Source organism: Podarcis melisellensis, assembly GCF_964234715.1.
Source record: "Podarcis melisellensis genome assembly, chromosome: 13".
Classification (NCBI taxonomy): domain Eukaryota; kingdom Metazoa; phylum Chordata; class Lepidosauria; order Squamata; family Lacertidae; genus Podarcis; species Podarcis melisellensis.
The window spans coordinates 48,403,484-48,420,500 of NC_138545.1; the positions used below are offsets into that span (position 1 = coordinate 48,403,484).

At 47.4% G+C, this 17,017-nt stretch overlaps 1 protein-coding gene across 9 annotated transcripts in view; it reads left to right on the forward strand.

Annotated features, from left to right (window-relative positions):
• Nucleotides 1-17,017, forward strand: part of EPHA5 (EPH receptor A5) — a gene marked incomplete at its 5' end in the record, with an annotated part of 261,432 nt that overhangs the window by 54,540 nt on the left and 189,875 nt on the right. For all 9 annotated transcript variants that reach the window (XM_081883879.1, XM_081883880.1, XM_081883884.1 and 6 more), the window contains one exon: nt 2,689-3,352. In XM_081883879.1, coding sequence (XP_081740005.1) covers nt 2,689-3,352 — 664 coding nt within the window. The remainder of the gene's footprint in view (nt 1-2,688; nt 3,353-17,017) is intronic.

Consider the following 17,017-nt stretch of genomic DNA (forward strand, 5'->3'; position numbering starts at 1 on the left):
CCCCATTTTTTTTTTGTCTCTCCCAGGCAATATGAGAAACTAACTGACAATAAGCTGAAGCATGTTTTTCAGGAAAGTTTGGGGGAAGATTCTTGGTGTATATTCAGCATTTGTGTGTAATCCCTTTTCAAGACCACAGCTGAGATACCCAAGAGTAATAAATTTTGACTACCCTTACTGACCACTGGTTCTGTTAGCAAGGGATGATGGGAGTTGTAGTCCCAAAACAGCTGGAGGGCAAAGTTTGGCCATCGCTGGCTGAATATTTGTCAGCAGGTTTCCCTGCTTTCCCAAAAGAACAGAGAACATACTCTCCAACATTTCTCCGATGAAAATATGGATGTCCTACTCCATAACAATAGCAATAATTTCATTACAGTGGTACCTTGGGTTACATATGCTTCAGGTTACAGACTCCGCTAATCCAGAAATAGTACCTTGGTTGAAGAACTTTGCTTCAGGATGAGAACAGAAATCGTGTGGCAGCAGCAGGAGTCCCCATTAGCTAAAGTGGTGCTTCAGGTTAAGAACAGTTTCAGATTAAGAACGGACCTCCAGAACGAATTAAGTACTTAACCCGAGGTACCACTGTATTCCTTTAGATCAGGCCCCCATATCCGCATGCATTCCTTGCAGAAATAAATTGCTTGCTGGGCTGACTGGTGTTCAGGAGGCTGTAAATGAGTCCTCACAATGTCTGTAGCCGTTTCCACAGCTGCTTCAAGCAGATGCGGAGAGTAGCTTTCTGTTGGATCGCAACCTCTTGCCTGCTCAGCCTCTGGCAACATCTGGCCACTTCTGGCCGCGGCAGAGAGGAGCACAACAGCTGTAGCAAATATCTCTTGGCCAGAAGGAGACAGGTAGTGCGATGAGTGAGCAGTTGTTCAGACTGCAGAGAAGGCAGGTGGGAGACTCTTCTCCAGTGGCTGTTACAGGAATTTTTATAATGCTCACACACAATGTCTTCTCAAAACACCACATCACACACTGCACCACATAATTTCCAACACTGCTCTGCTCAGGGAAAAGATGGCTACCGAAGGGGGGACTTGGGGAACTGGTAAAAGGCAGCCATAATCCCTGAAACCTGGGATCAGGTAGACAGCAACCTTTTGCATAAGAGATCATCACTGGAACCCTTGCAAATGGGTGCCAGACAGGTAGTCATCCTGTGGACAATAGCAAACCATCAGGCATGGATTAGGTTCTTGGTCAGGACAAACCAGGAACTTATAAATATATATATATATATTTGTCTTACTTGATGGGTGTGAGGTGGAGGTCAAGGGAAGGATGGTGGCAAACCTGATGTATTTTAGTGTATCTTTCATCTTTGTTGGAAGCTGCCCAGAGTGGCTGGGGAAACCCAGCCAGATGGGCGGGGTACAAATAATAAATTATTATTATTGTGATGTATGCATGATGCAATTTTAGGGGTGTTGTGGGTATCTTTGTAAAAGTGATAAAAGTGGGAGCCATCCTTTGTTCTGAGCTTCTTCTTGCTTCTCCCATGTGGTGGGCAACAGTCCTTTAAAATAAAGACCAGACCTACTGGCTGCTGTTTTGCTCCTATATTGCTGGCTGGTGTCTTTGTTTGATAATCTAAGTGAGGCTAAGGATTTTCCTATAACACGGCTTTGAGAACTGATAGCTAAAAGTCACCCAGGAGCTTCTGGCCCTACAAAGTTCTGTTTGTGGGCTCCTTTGTGACATAGATCATTGTAAGAGGAGGAACCATTTGTTACCCATTCGTAACGTGTGTGCTTTTGATGGATCGCTACTGTGAACTAATAGACATAAGCGCCAAGTACCAAAGTAGAAGTACGCAACATGAGGATGGAAGGAATATTTGCGGCTAAGTAGTGCGGCATAAGAGAAACCAGTCAGCAAACAATGTGATTCTTCCTTAGTGGAGCTTTTATGAGAACATCGTTGGACACACGGCAGAGGCTGTTTGCTTCCTTATGAGTTTAACACGCCACAATAAACAATTTCTTCCCCATTGTCAAGGGAGCGTCAAGCTAGAACGTATAATGTATTAATTGAACAGTAATGGGGTAGTTCAGCTTTTGGTCTACGTTTAACACTTCAGTAACTGGGAAAGGAAGACCTTACCGGCAGGCATGTGGAAAACTTGATGCCCCGTTGCCATAGGCAACTTGAAAAATTGGACCAGGTGACTGGTTCCTGGTTGCTGTAGAAGATAAGAAGCATATTTCCCCAGCTTTCCATGTTTGCCTCTGTGTGTATGACCTGGGCATTTCCTCTTTTCATCCCCTCTGCAATTACTAACTTAATTTGAAGCGTGTGCTCCCAGGGATTCTCGGAGCAATGTGGTAGAACCTCTTTTCATGTTACGTCTCTGCTCTGGACCGTATGAAGCAGTGGTAATGGTGTGTCAGCATGTGCAAAAGGGGGGAGGTGGTCAGAATTTACCCAAAAGAACAGGATTCTTCTTACTGGCAGAATCAGGTCACATTCTCTCCCTCTCCCCCCTCCACCTTCCCAATTTAGCTTTTAGAATATCTGGCAGATGCCCAACTTTTGCAAACATACTTCACTTCTGCTTACTGAGGTCTAGCGCAGTTATCAACTTAGAATTACAGACATTTGCAATCTGTTTTTTAAATGTGTGCTTTCATTTTTCTTCTTTTTCTCTCCTCCCTCCACCCCCCCAAAAACGTTTAGTGGGAAGAAATTGGCGAGGTGGATGAGAATTATGCGCCGATCCACACATATCAAGTGTGCAGAGTCATGGAACAGAGTCAGAACAACTGGCTTCTGACAAGCTGGATCTCCAACAAAGGAGCCTCTCGGATCTTCATTGAACTGAAATTCACCCTTAGGGACTGCAACAGCCTTCCTGGAGGACTTGGGACTTGCAAAGAGACTTTTAATATGTATTATTTTGAATCGGATGACGAAGACGGAAGGAACGTAAAAGAAAACCAGTACATCAAGATTGATACCATTGCGGCGGATGAGAGCTTCACAGAGCTAGACCTTGGAGATAGAGTCATGAAGCTGAACACAGAGGTGAGAGATGTCGGGCCGCTGACCAAAAAGGGATTTTATCTTGCTTTCCAAGATGTGGGCGCCTGCATTGCGCTGGTCTCTGTGAGGGTGTACTATAAGAAGTGCCCTGTGGTGGTTCGGAACTTGGCCATCTTCCCCGACACCATCACCGGAGCGGATTCTTCTCAGCTTCTGGAAGTCTTGGGGTCGTGTGTGAACCACTCTGTGACAGATGAACCCCCACGGATGCACTGCAGTGCCGAAGGGGAATGGCTGGTGCCGATTGGGAAATGCATGTGTAAAGCGGGCTACGAAGAGAAGAACAACACTTGTCAGGGTAAGGATTTAATGTTGGGAATAGTTTGGCTGGTATAGCTGGATGATCAGTTTCGAATGCTGTTACATATGCAGATTCTTTATGCAATCTCAAAGTGAATAGATACATTCCTTATCATAACGATGGCAGTGTTTTTATTTCACACATGCACATAGCAGCATAGATGGAACTTTTGCAGTACATAAACACCCTACCTTCTCGGATGCTGGGGGCACTGTGGTCTAAACCACTGAGCCTCTTGGATTTGCCGATCAGAAGGTTGGCGGTTCGATTCCCCGCGACGGAGTGAGCTCCTGTTGCTCTGTCCCAGCTCCTGCCAATCTAGCAGTTCGAAAGCACGCCAGTGCAAGTAGATAAATAGGTAGTGCTGTGGTGGGAAGGTAAACGCCATTTCCATGCGCTCTGGTTTCCATCACAGTGTTCCATTGCGCCATAAGTGGTTTAGTCCTGCTGCCCACATGACACAGGAAGCTATCTGTGGACAAATGCCGGCTCCCTTGGCCTGAAAGCGAGATGAGCACCACAACCCCATAGTCACCTTTGACTGGACTTAACTGTCCAGGGGTCCTTTACCTTTTTAGCTTTACCTTTTCGGTGAAGGATCTTCATGCACTCAGCCACAGGTTGTCACTTGATAAGGAACTGAGCAATGTGCATGCATGCATGAGTTAGCCCTTAGTCGTCAAACTCTGACTTTTGTGATGCCAGAGTTTACACCGAGCCTCCTTAGAAGAGCTTCAGATGAGTAGGCAAGTGACATTGTTACTCAGCTTTTCTTAGATTGCTGTAAGCTGATGGCTGTGGCTGCATTTGAGTAGATGGCCATGGCTGTGTTAAGCTAGAAACAAATGTAGATTTGCCTGTGGCCACGGACAGAGTCAGCCCTAAGGAAATAACTGGATTGCAAAGGTCCAGACACCTTGGTCTTGTTTTATGGGCTTGTGAGTACAGCTATGTTTGTGGCAGCAGCCCATGGACAGAGTAAATCACAATCTGGACCAAAATTGCACGGAAAGCAGACAAGGGCACCAAAGGATTGTTGTTATCTCTCTCTCGAGTTATGGTCTGCAATTTATGCTTAGTAAGTGGTTGCTTGTCTGCACCGATGAACTCCAGGTGTGTGGAGACAGGAGTGCCTAGGTATAAAGGAAACCCATCATTTCATGATATAAATGTACTTTGTACAAAAGTCCACTATATTCTTACAAACATTCTCGCAGTCTTCCATGGCTACCTCTGACCATCCAGTGTTCCACCAGCTGCTGCTAATAATACACTTTTTGCCGTTTTGCTTTGACTCATTGTAAATATAGCTTTGGTCTAAGTCTAAGTCTGGAGGCTGAGTTGCTTGTGCTGTATAGATGGCTGTCCGTCGTTGCTTTGGTTGCGGTGTAACAATTTTGTTTTTACACTTGAATTATTATTTCTTGTGGGTTGTCCTGGAAATGTGATCGAAGGGCGGTATAAATTTACTTGTATTTATAAATGAGCAAATGGTTTTTTTAATGACTAAGAAGCAACAGGGTCAGTAGTGTTCTTTTAAATGTGTTAAGGATTTAGACCAAATAATGCAGTGTCTTAAGTTCAGTGTTGTGTAAGATGGCCAGAAATTTTCTCCTGCACCCGACACGAACATCTTGCCATGCAAATGGGGATGGCATTGGGTTCTTCAAATCAGGGGCACAACTTTATCCAGCCTAACAAGGAAATCTGTGAACAGATGTGTGGGCATGCATCACTTGCTGAATTGGATTGCAGATTTTGATACATTTTTGCTGTTATTTTTTCTGGACTGCTTATTTATTGATTAAATCAAGGTATGGGTAGTTTTATGTGATTTCCAAGTTTCTTGATTTTAAAGAAATGAACCAGAAATGAAAGGACAGCACCTTGTGTGTCATCCGATTCTAAAAGTACTTGGGTATTCCTAATCTTTGACTATTCAATGAAAGGAGCGTTGGCTATATTTTACCGCTTGCAAAGCAAACAGGCAGCAGTAGTAGCGCTTTTGACTGATTTGGTCATCCTTGTTCAATTTTGCAAAATGATAGAGGATATGTTATCAAAATGTTCATGTCTATCAGAAAGCCACAAGGCCAAATAAGAGCTTGCTGGATCAGAGCAGATATCCATTGTCCAGTAAAACAAGAAGGCAGCCAGATATTTTCAGAAAGCCCATATGCAGGGCATATAGTCAACAATGTAACCTCCCACCCCACCCCACAAACACACAACTGGTGTTCAGATGCACACGGCCAAACCCCACATAGGTTGATAAGGATAACCTAGGAGCTTGCAGCCGAATGCGGAGGCTGACATAGCTAAGAATGCACATTTTAAATGTTTCCTTGGTTGTCAATGGAACAAGGACTTTGGGGAGGGGGATACTGGAATTGCAAGCATTTCAGCATAGCCAGTTTGTTTCATTTGCAGTATAAATGAATAACTGTGTGCCAGATTAAGGATGTGAGGTGTTGTAGATGTCTCTGAAATGTACCTGCTAGTCCATGAATAATTTTAATTAATGAAATATTTTTATCGTTTAAAAATATCACTTTTGTAATTTGTGTAGTGACCCTGTGCTAAACTGGTCACTTCTTTTGTTTGCTGGAGGGCTCATAATTTAGGAGTAACTGGTCAGGATAGCATAAATGCCTTAGATGTCCTCTCTTGGGCTTTGTGAAGCAATTTGCCTTGCATTCCCTTGGACCAAAACCCTGCCTAAGGTAGCAGAAGAGGCTTATGTTTGGAAATCATATGTTTCTGTAAGGAAACCATAGAAACTCGTATTCCATTGTGCTTTCTGATTCTTGCTGTAATAAGAAGTGTATTATTAAAGGAGTCTTACTTTTTTATCCTTGAACAATATAATAGATTGTTCTGCAATTGCTGGGAAGTGATGGCAAACTGACGGCATATGATTAGGGGTCAAAAATGTCAACTTTCATGGCAATCTGCAAAAGGTTATGTTGATGAAAGAAATGTTGATTAATCAGGCTAAATCTCCAATTTTATAATGTTGAACCACAATTCACACTATTTTTGCCAGTACAGTGGTATCTCAGGTTAAGTACTTAATTCGTTCCGGAGGTCCGTACTTGACCTGAAACTGTTCTTAACCTGAAGCACCACTTTAGCTAATCGGGCCTCCTGCTGCCACTGCTGCACGATTTCTGTTCTCATCCTGAAGCAAAATTTTTAACCTGAGGTACTATTTCTGGGTTAGTGGAGGCTGTAACCTGAAGCGTCTGTAACCTGAAGCGTCTGTAACCCAATGTACCACTGTACAGTGCTGTGTAGAATTGGTTTGGGATACCTGTTTTGGGTTTTTAAAATATATATATAGAGAGAGGTAGAGCACTTGGCTACTTGAAACTGTATGGCTCAGACACTCTTTGAAGTGTCACTGAAACTGGCGATTGTTTCTCTAATGGAAGAAATGATTGCCTCAGACAGTTGTGGTCATAACCCTACCTGCGGCTTTCTTCGTTATCATGCTTTATGTTTGGAATGGCTGAATTGGGAGTCCTGGAGCAACTTCATATCCAATTTGGTATATTTTTATTTTTTTAAAAAAATGGAGACAAGAACGAGTACACTTGAGATGAAATTCTGTGACTCTGAATAGTCCATTCATGTGAGTAACAGAAGGAAGATTGCACCCTAAGGTATAGTGGAAAAACAGGTCAAGTTTAGAGGATAAAAAAAAACCCTAGCACGCAACATTAATTGTTCTACTGGGAGGTGATTGCGTAGCATGGAAATAAAGCATGGACGGAAAGACTCTGAGAGTGGAAAGCGCTGCATTTGGAAACAGCGGAGCCTAAAGGGAACATTTCCCGCCACAAATACCATGGGTGCGTTTTTTTCCGATGCACACCAAAAATGGGCTGAGACGACAGCGTATCAGTTTCCTATAAATACCATGACCTAAAGTTCCTAATTAACTTTAATTAGGAACTTTCCACAGCATATTTGCTCAATTGTTGGTTTCGGCAATTCGTCGAATTATAATTTGGCAATTCGTCCAAAGGTTTTGCTTTGCTTATGCACCAAGTTTTCCTATGGAAACTGTGGCAAATGTACTTATGATATCACACACTGCTAATTAATTTGACTGCTAACGTTGTGGCCTCTTGCCACTCCCCTGGATGCCTGTTAAGTGAGGTGGAAAAGCTTTACAAAGTTGCGTCTTGTCTCTTGGGCTACAAGTGGCTATTGCAAATATGTGAGGACTGGTAGCTTTTTAATGATTTGTTGGCAAGTCTGGTTTTAGTTCCCTGGAGATCCTCAAGGCTCTCGTCAGTGCTTAGGTTTGCCGTTGAGCTGCTTTGAGTAGAAGAAAACACACCCAAGTTGCTTCCTGGTATATCCAACCCCTGGTATATCCAACCCCTGCATCCAACCCCTGGTATATCCAACCCCGCCTCATGTTTCCTCACCTACCCCCTTTGTGTTGTTGTTGTTTAGTTGTTTAGTCGTGTCTGACTCTTTGTGACCCCATGGACCAAAGCACGCCAGGCACTTCTGTCTTCCACTGTCTCCTGCAGTTTGGTCAGACTCATGTTCGTAGCTTCGAGAACACTGTCCAACCATCTCATCCTCTGTCGTCTCCTTCTCCTTGTGCCCTCCATCTTTCCCAACATCAGAGTCTTTTCCAGGGAGTCTTCTCTTCTCATGAGGTGGCCAAAGTATTGGAGCCTCAGCTTCAGGATCTGTCCTTCCAGTGAGCACTCAGGGCTGATTTCCTTCAGAATGGAGAGGTTTGATCTTCTTGCAGTCCATGGGACTCTCAAGAGTCTCCTCCAGCACCATAATTCAAAAGCACCAATTCTTCGGCAATCAGCCTTCTTTATGGTCCAGCTCTCACTTCCATGCATCACAATTGGGAAAACTATAGCTTTAACTATACGGACCTTTGTTGGTAAGGTGATGCCTCTGCTTTTTAAGACCCTGTCTAGGTTTGTCATTGCTTTTCTCCCAAGAAGCAGGCATCTTTTAATTTCGTGGCTGCTGTCACCATCTGCAGTGATCATGGAGCCCAAGAAAGTAGAATCTCTCACTGCCTCCATTTCTTCCCCTTCTATTTGCCAGGAGGTGATGGGACCAGTGGCCATGATCTTCGTTTTTTTGATGTTGAGCTTCAGACCATATTTTGTGCTCTCCTCTTTCACCCTCATTAAAAGGTTCTTTAATTCCTCCTCACTTTCTGCCATCAAGGTTGTGCCATACATATCCATGTAGGGGACCCCCTTTGTACAACCCAAAATTGAACAAGGGCATGTAGATCCTGAAGTATACAGGCAAGCTGTCTTAGCACAGCCTCTCTGCCTTTTGGGGGAATGCAAATGAGCAGGAAAATTTGAGGCAATAGCCTCATTTTTTGCGAGGGGGGGATGTGTGTGTTTGTGTTTTTCCATTTTCTTATTTGCTCCTGCCTGTCCTGTGGGACGAAGGTGGCACTGTGGTCTAAACCACAGAGCCTAGGGCTTGCCGATCGGTAGGTTGGCAGTTCAAATCCCCGCGATGGGGTGAGCTCCCATTGCTCAGTCCCAGCTCCGGCCAAACTAGCAGTTCAAAACCACGTCAAACTGCAAGTAGATAAATAGGTACCACTGCAGCGGGAAGGTAAACGGCATTTCCGTGCGCTGCTCTGGTTCACCAGAAGTGGCTTAGTCATGCTAGACACATGACCCGGAAGCTGTCTGTGGACAAACGTTGGCTCCCTCAGCCTATGGAGCAAGATGAGCGCACAACCCCAGAGTCGTCTGCGACTGAACCTAACAGTCAGGGGTACCTTTACCTTTATCCTGTGGGACTGACAAGTCTTTTTGGAAGAAAGAGATTGGTGGAGCTTTGTTCTTACCGATGAGGGAAACCTGTGTGTGGTACAGCTAGAAAGTAAGTGGGGGCTTGCATTGCCATATCAAGTATGCAAACTTCCTTGCACATAAATAACAAAATGTCCAGTAATCAACTTCTTAGATAGCCAGCACCCTAGGAGTGTACACAAATGATTTTTTAATTTTTTGTATGGAGGAAAATTCAGTTGTGCGAAGTCTTACCTGCAGTGAAGAATGGTAAAACCAAGAAACAGATTTGCCAACTTAATAAAAAGTAATTTAGGAATGGAGAACCTGTGCCCCCCCCCCACGCCAGCCTTGTTAGACGTGATAATGTAAAAAAAGCAGTTTTCTTCAGCAAAATTTGCTTTCCATACCCAAGTCTGTACATATTTCGGCTTCTGGTGTTGATAATTATGCATCTCTTTTGCCTAATGCTTCTCCTTATAGCAGCATTAATGGTAATTAATGTTCTCCTGACGTTTCACTCATAAGCGATATTTCTTTATGTATTTTATGTTTGCATTTCTAGTTTAATTTATTATGCACAAAAGATCTTTTTATGTGCACATTGTCTGTGGAGGATTTTCTTTATTTAAAAAAAATATTTAAGTCATATTGCCAGTACTTTAGCCCCAATTGTTTCACATCCACCAAAGCTATCTGACATGGGATGATGAGCTGCTTGTGCGTAAAATGCAAGTCCCTCAGAGTTTGATCAGGTTTTCAAACCTCTGCCTGTGACGGAGCCCCTCCAGCATGGCTGCGTCAATCGCTAGTAGAATCCGAAAGTGGTTGCTTTCGGAATCGTTTCCAACATAAAAGCTCTTTAACGGAAACACGTCTTCTGGACTCTCGGCGTGACAGTTTCCGGCGAGGAGTGGGTGTCCCTATAGGAGGTCCTGAGACCTCCCCACTGTTTTCGCTGGAAGCGTCTCTGAGCCATCCCTCCGACTCACTTTCCCTTGGAGTTCTTGCTCGCCCTCTACTGGTTCCCTCTTCCGCTGCTACTTCTCTCTCAACCTCAATGAGCCTTTGCACCTCCGGTTCTTTGGATGGCAGTTCCCTGACATCCACCTCCCCTCCAGGGCCCCCTTCACCCCCTCCCGTCTCCTCCCCTACGGGCGGTGAGGAGGTAAAACCCCTGAAAGAACCTCCCTCATCTTCCGAAGTCTCGAACACTTCCCTCCACTTGTTGCTGTCCCTGGTCTCTCGGTACTCTTCGTCATCGGAGTCCACTCCCTCTTCCAACTCCGACTCCGCGAACCCTTCCAGTTCCTCTTCCTCGTCGGTGGTGCCGAAATACTCCCTCCTAAACCTTGCTACCGGCTGAGGTTTCCTCGGGAATCTTTGGTGGAACGTTTCTGTTAAAACCTCGTCATTGACTTCCTCTGCAATCACCCAGGTGTTTTCTGACTCCGGTTCCCCTTCCCATGCCACCAAATACTCCACCTGATTTCCCTTCCACCTGGAATCGAGGATTTCCGCTACATGGTTGCGGCGTTCCCTCTCTTCCAAGGCTGGTCCCCTGACGTGCTCCCCTTCACGTCCCCCCCTGTATGGTGACAGTAACGACCTGTGGAACACTGGGTGCAATTTCATGTGGTTGGGTAACCGGAGTTTGAAAGCCACCGGGTTGACCTGCTGAATGACCTCAAAGGGTCCCAATCTTCTGGGCCTCAATTTCTTACAACCCCCTTTGAACGGCAACCCTTGGGTTGACAGCCACACTTGATCCCCCACCCTTATGGTTTCACCTTCCCTTCTGTTCTTGTCTGCCTGCTTCTTATATTGTGCCTTGGCCCTTTCTAAGTTGAGCTGGAGCTGATGATGGATCGCCTCCATCTCTTCTACAAAATGTTCAGCCGCTGGGACGCTCCATCTCTCCCCTCCTTCCCCTGGAAATGCCCTGGGGTGACACCCGTAATTAGCCAAAAAGGGGCTCATCCCTGTGGACACATTCTCCGCATTATTGTAGGCAAATTCTGCCAGCGCCAACTTTTCGACCCAATCGTTCTCTCTGTCATTGACATAACACCTCAGATATTGTTGAAGAATGCCATTTGCTCTTTCCGCCTGCCCGTTGGTTTCAGGGTGCCGGGCAGTTGAAAAATTGACTTCCACGTGCAGCAAGCTCATGAGCTTCCTCCAGAACCTGGAAGTAAATTGTTTGCCGCGGTCTGAGATCACCCTCAAGGGAGCCCCGTGCAACCTAAAGATGTGTTCTACAAACAACTTCGCTGTTTCTTCCGCTGTGACTGCATGTGAGCATGCTACAAAGTGGCACATCTTAGTTAACAGGTCTACTACTACCATGATGGCTGTTTTCCCCTTGGACTTCGGCAGATCCGTCATAAAATCTATTGATACCGCTTCCCAAGGCCGTTCTGGTGTGGGTAATGGTTCTAATAACCCTGCCGGCGCCCTTCTTTCCCCTTTGGCTCGCTGACATTGGTCACACCCTCTTACATACTCCCTTACATCTTCCCTCACCTTGGGCCACCAAAATTCCCTGGTAACCAACCACATGGTCTTGTGTTGCCCAAAATGTCCCGCCGTGGGGCTATCGTGCAACTGCTTGAGTACTCTCCCCCTCAATTCACCTTCGGGTATATACAGTGCCCCTTTGTAATACAATGCCCCATTTCTTTCCTCAAAACCTCCGGGGCTCTCGCCCTCCCCCCTGAGACCTCTGAGCTTATCCTGGGCATATTCATCATTTTCCGTTTCCTCTACCAGTTCTCGTTGCCCCACCAGCGCCGCCCCACACACCCAGCGGTCCTCAGGGATGACATGTCTCTCTTCGATCGCCCCCTCCCCTTCCCAATACTCTGGTTTGCGTGAGAGCGCGTCCGCCCTGACGTTTTCTGGGCCTGGCACATAACAAATTTCAAAGTGGAATTTGGAGAATTCCTGTGCCCATCTCACTTGTCGTTGGTTGAGCACTCGAGCTGTTCTCCAATACTCTAAATTCTTGTGGTCGGTGCACACTTGCACCTTGTGTTGTGCCCCAATTAATAAATGTCTCCACCTCCGGAACGCTTCGTGAATGGCAAGTAGTTCCCTGTCATACACCGTGTAGTTCCTCTCGGATTTATTCAGCTTCCGCGAGAAGAAGGCACACGGTCTCCACTCCGACGTACTCCTCCCCGGTTGAAGAAGTACCGCCCCTACCGCCCGGTCGGATGCATCGGTTTCCACTCTCATGGGTTTTCGTAAATCCACATGCAGAAGTTGTTCTTCCGAGGCGAAAGCCCTTTTCAGTTCTTCAAATGCTCGCTCCGCCTCTGCCGTCCAAACAAATTTCTTCTTGCTGCTGAGGCAGTCGGTGATGGGCGCCGTCAAGTGGGCAAAGTTCTTGATGAACTTCCGATAAAAGTTTCCAAACCCCAAGAATCTTTGCACATCCTTCTTGGTCTTCGGTGTCTTCCATTCCAGTACCGCTTGGACCTTGCCTGGATCCATGGCCAATCCCTTGTCTGACAAGCGGTACCCCAGGAATTCCACCTCCTTGGTATGAAACTGGCACTTCTCCAGTTTCACCCACAGCTGGTTGGCTTGCAGCCTGCCCAACACTTCTCGAACGTCCCTCACATGCTGCTCCTCATCTTCCGAATACACCAACACGTCGTCTAAAAAGGCCACACAATTCTTGTAGAGCAAAGGTCCCAGAACGTGGTTAATAAAAGCTTGAAAGCACGCGGAGCCTCCTTGTAGACCGAAGGGCATAACGAGGTATTCAAAGGCTCCCAAAGGGGTGAACATGGTGGTCTTCCATTCATCCCCCTTCCTTATGCGTATCAGATTGTACGCCCCCCGCAGGTCCAGCTTTGTAAAAATCTTTCCCTTCCTTACCCTGGTCAAAATGTCATCAATTCGGGGCATAGGGAAAGCCAGGGGTTCCGACACTGCATTCAGGGCCCTAAAGTCACACACAAGTCTCGGCTTATCTGTGTTTTTTTTGTCCACAAAAAACACTGGGCTGCCCCCCACCGCTCGGGACTCTGATGAAACCTCGCTTCAGGTTTTTGTCAATGAACTCCCTCAGCTCCTGCATCTCCCTGTCTGACATGGCGTACAGCTTGCCCACTGGGAGTTGGGCCCCAGGGAGTAGGTTGATTTGACAGTCAAAGGGTCTATGCGGTGGCAGTTTGTCTGCTTCCCTTTCGCTGAATACGTTGCTCAGATCTGCGTATTGCGGGGGCACCTTCCCTTTGTCCATTACTTCCATCCCGGCTAGGGTGACTCTGGCTCCTCCCGGAACCTTCCCCTCCTTGCAGTGTTCTAGGCAATGCGCTGACCCAAAGGAGACCACCCTCTGATGCCAGCCCACTAGCGGATCGTGTAGCGCCAGCCAGCTCATCCCCAAAATGATGGGAGCTCCTCCCAAGGTGGCCACATTAAACGCTATCCGTTCGGTGTGCCTTGCCACCCTCATTATCATCGGGACAGTCTGTTGGCTAACTTCTCCCCCCAACAGCTCTCTGCCGTCAATCGTAGTCACCTGCAAGGGGTTACTTAAAGGGATGGTCTGTATCTGGTGCTCAGCTGCAAACTCCTTACTCATGAAATTACAGGAGCTGCCTGAATCCAAAAGCGCCTTGATCTTTAGTGGGTGTCCGTTTGGCAGTTCTAGTAACACCTCTATCACTAAAGCAGGTCTGGGAGGTTCCGGCGTGGGCACTTTCACTGCTCTTTGGCCTGGCTGCTGTGCCCCGACGGTGGCAGCCAGGCGTTGGCTTTTACTTGCTCCTTGCTTTCCTCTTCCTTTTCCCCAACAGCTCCTGCCATCCCTTGCCATTCCTTTCTTTGTGGGCAGACTCTGGCAAAGTGCCCTGGCTGTTGGCAGAGATAACATCTCTTGGCGCTCTTTCCCTCCTTCTTCCGCCCTTCACTGGGATTTGAAACTGCGCGCGCCCGCGCTGTTCCAACTTCCATCGGCTCTGCCGGCGGGAAAGGTGGCTCTGGAATGTCTGGAATGCGGAGCTCCCTCCAACGGTCTCCTTTCCCTTCCCGCTTTTCCAAAGCCCTCGCCTCCTGGCGCGCTCCTATGGACAGCGCAGATTTGGTCAGCTGATCCATAGACTCCGCCCTGGGCCCCCGGGAAAGTTCATCTTTGACGGCCGAAGAAAGCCCCTCTTCGAAAAGCATCTGGATGGGTTCCGCCGATAGGTCCCACCCCAATTTATGAATCAGCATAGTAAACTCAGTCCAGTACTCACGGACAGATCGGCTTCCCTGCTGGCAAGCCATTAACTGCCTTCGCACCACCCCCTGCTCAATGTCGCTGGAAAACATCAGGTCCATGGCACGAAAAAACTTCCTCGTGTCCTTTAGGATCTCATTATTCGCTGCCATCAGGGGTCTAACCCAGTCCTTCGCCCCCGATTCGAGATGGCCAATTACAAAAGCCACTCGCGATTCCTCGTCGGGGAAGTCATCAAACTGCAGGTTGAGAGCGTATTGCATCTCTGTTCTAAAGGCATGATAGTTCCTGGGATCCCCCCCGAATTTCTGCACCAATCCTGGCACCTTTCTGGCGAGCGGGGTGGTTTTCTCCTTTCCCTTTTCTGCATCCTGAGCCCTCCTCTCCTCAAACCTCGCCGTTTGCAGCGCCAGCTGGATCTCCAACGCCCTGTACCTTTCTTCCAGGCTTGGACCCCCTCCAGCTGCTCCTGCTCCTCCAGTTCCGGCTGGGTTGCTCATGATGCCTTCTCCCTGCACAAGCTGGCTTTCGGAGACTTTCGGATTGCTGACATGGGATGATGAGCTGCTTGTGCGTAAAATGCAAGTCCCTCAGAGTTTGATCAGGTTTTCAAACCTCTGCCTGTGACGGAGCCCCTCCAGCATGGCTGCGTCAATCGCTAGTAGAATCCGAAAGTGGTTGCTTTCGGAATCGTTTCCAACATAAAAGCTCTTTAACGGAAACACGTCTTCTGGACTCTCGGCGTGACAGTTTCCGGCGAGGAGTGGGTGTCCCTATAGGAGGTCCTGAGACCTCCCCACTGTTTTCGCTGGAAGCGTCTCTGAGCCATCCCTCCGACTCACTTTCCCTTGGAGTTCTTGCTCGCCCTCTACTGGTTCCCTCTTCCGCTGCTACTTCTCTCTCAACCTCAATGAGCCTTTGCACCTCCGGTTCTTTGGATGGCAGTTCCCTGACACTATCCTTAGTGAAGATTTCGATATTGATACATGAGAGCAATGCTGTCTTGCTCTCCAAACAAGGCTGGGTCTTTTATGACTTTTGTTTGTGTTTTAGTCTATTCTAAATATATATTTCTGTGTATAGGTAGATATATGCAGATTGTGGGGGAAAATTCAGAGTGGTGTATTTGTTATCTCAGTTGTCAGGATTCTGGACTGAACAGCGTAATACCATCTTATTTTGTGCAGCTTCATTGAACGGATGCATAGAAGTCCACACGGTGATTTGTATACACATTTTGTCAATGCAGCTTAATGTGTTGTTTGCGCAAGACCTGCATTTTAATGTAAAACATGTGTTGCTGTGTGTGCCGCTCGTACGCTCAAACTGCATCGCAAAATCCAGAATGGTGTGTAATTTCACCGGGAGTTGTCTTCTGATCAGCAAGCAGGTTTGGGAACAGCTGATGGGTTTGGTCCATCACGAAATGCAAACCACATGATTTCCTTCTCCGCCTGTAGAGGAGACCTAGACACAGGGAACAGCACATGAACACATATAGGAGATCCCAGCTTGCAGCCCTGGATGTGATCTCCCTGAGTGGTTGACATGCTGGAGCCAGCCGGAGGAAGCATGGCCTGTGCTCACTGCCAAGTTTTCATATCACACAGGTCATGAGTAGCCCATAATAACCACACGTCCCCTCTCCCTTCCTCATTTCCTTGTTTTCTGGGGCCTGACTGCCATCTCTTTGTCCCACTCTCCCCCTCTGGGTCAGTTGAGCACCTCTTTTAACACGGCTGCAGGGTCTAGACCAGGCATAGACAATCTCGGCCCTCCAGATGTTTTGGGACTACAACTCCCATCTTCCCTGACCACTGGTCCTGTTAGCTAGGGATCCATGCAGTGTCACCTCCAGGCTTGACTACTGTAATTTGCTCTATGCGGGGCTGCCCTTGAAGCTGTCTCAGAAACTCCAGCGGGTGCAGAATGCTGCAGCGAGGCTCTTCATGGGGTCTCTGCCATGGCAGCATATTCACCCAGTGCTTTTCCAGCTGCACTGGCTCTCGGTGAGTACAGGGTCAGATTTAAGGTGCTGGTTTTGACCTTTAAAGTCCTTCACGGGCTAGGACCCTCGCACCTACGGGACCACCTCTCCTGGTATGCCCCACGGAGGACCTTAAGGTCCATAAATAGCAAAACCCTAGAGGTCCCGGGCCCTAAGGAAGTTAGATTAGCCTCAACTAGAGCCAGGGCCTTCTCAACTCTGGCTCTGGCCTGGTGGAACGCATTCGCTTTATTGGCCGAGAGAGCCAACGTACAGCTTCCGGGTCATGTGGCCAGCATGACTAAGCCGCTTCTGGTGAACCAGAGCAGTGCATGGAAACATCATTTACCTTCCCACCAGAACGGTACCTATTTATCTACTTGTACTTTGACGTGCTTTCGAACTGCTAGGTTGGCAGGAGCAGGGACCGAGCAACGGGAGCTCACCCCGTTGTGGGGATTCAAACCGCCGACCTTCTGATCACCAAGTCCTAGGCTCTGTGGTTTAACCCACAGCGCCACCTGCGTCCCTAGCAAGGTCATAATGTCCCCTAAATATAGGGAGGGTGAGAGAGTGATCCGATGCATGAGGTGAAAAGAGGAAGCTCAGCGCAACATGCAGTAGTAGAT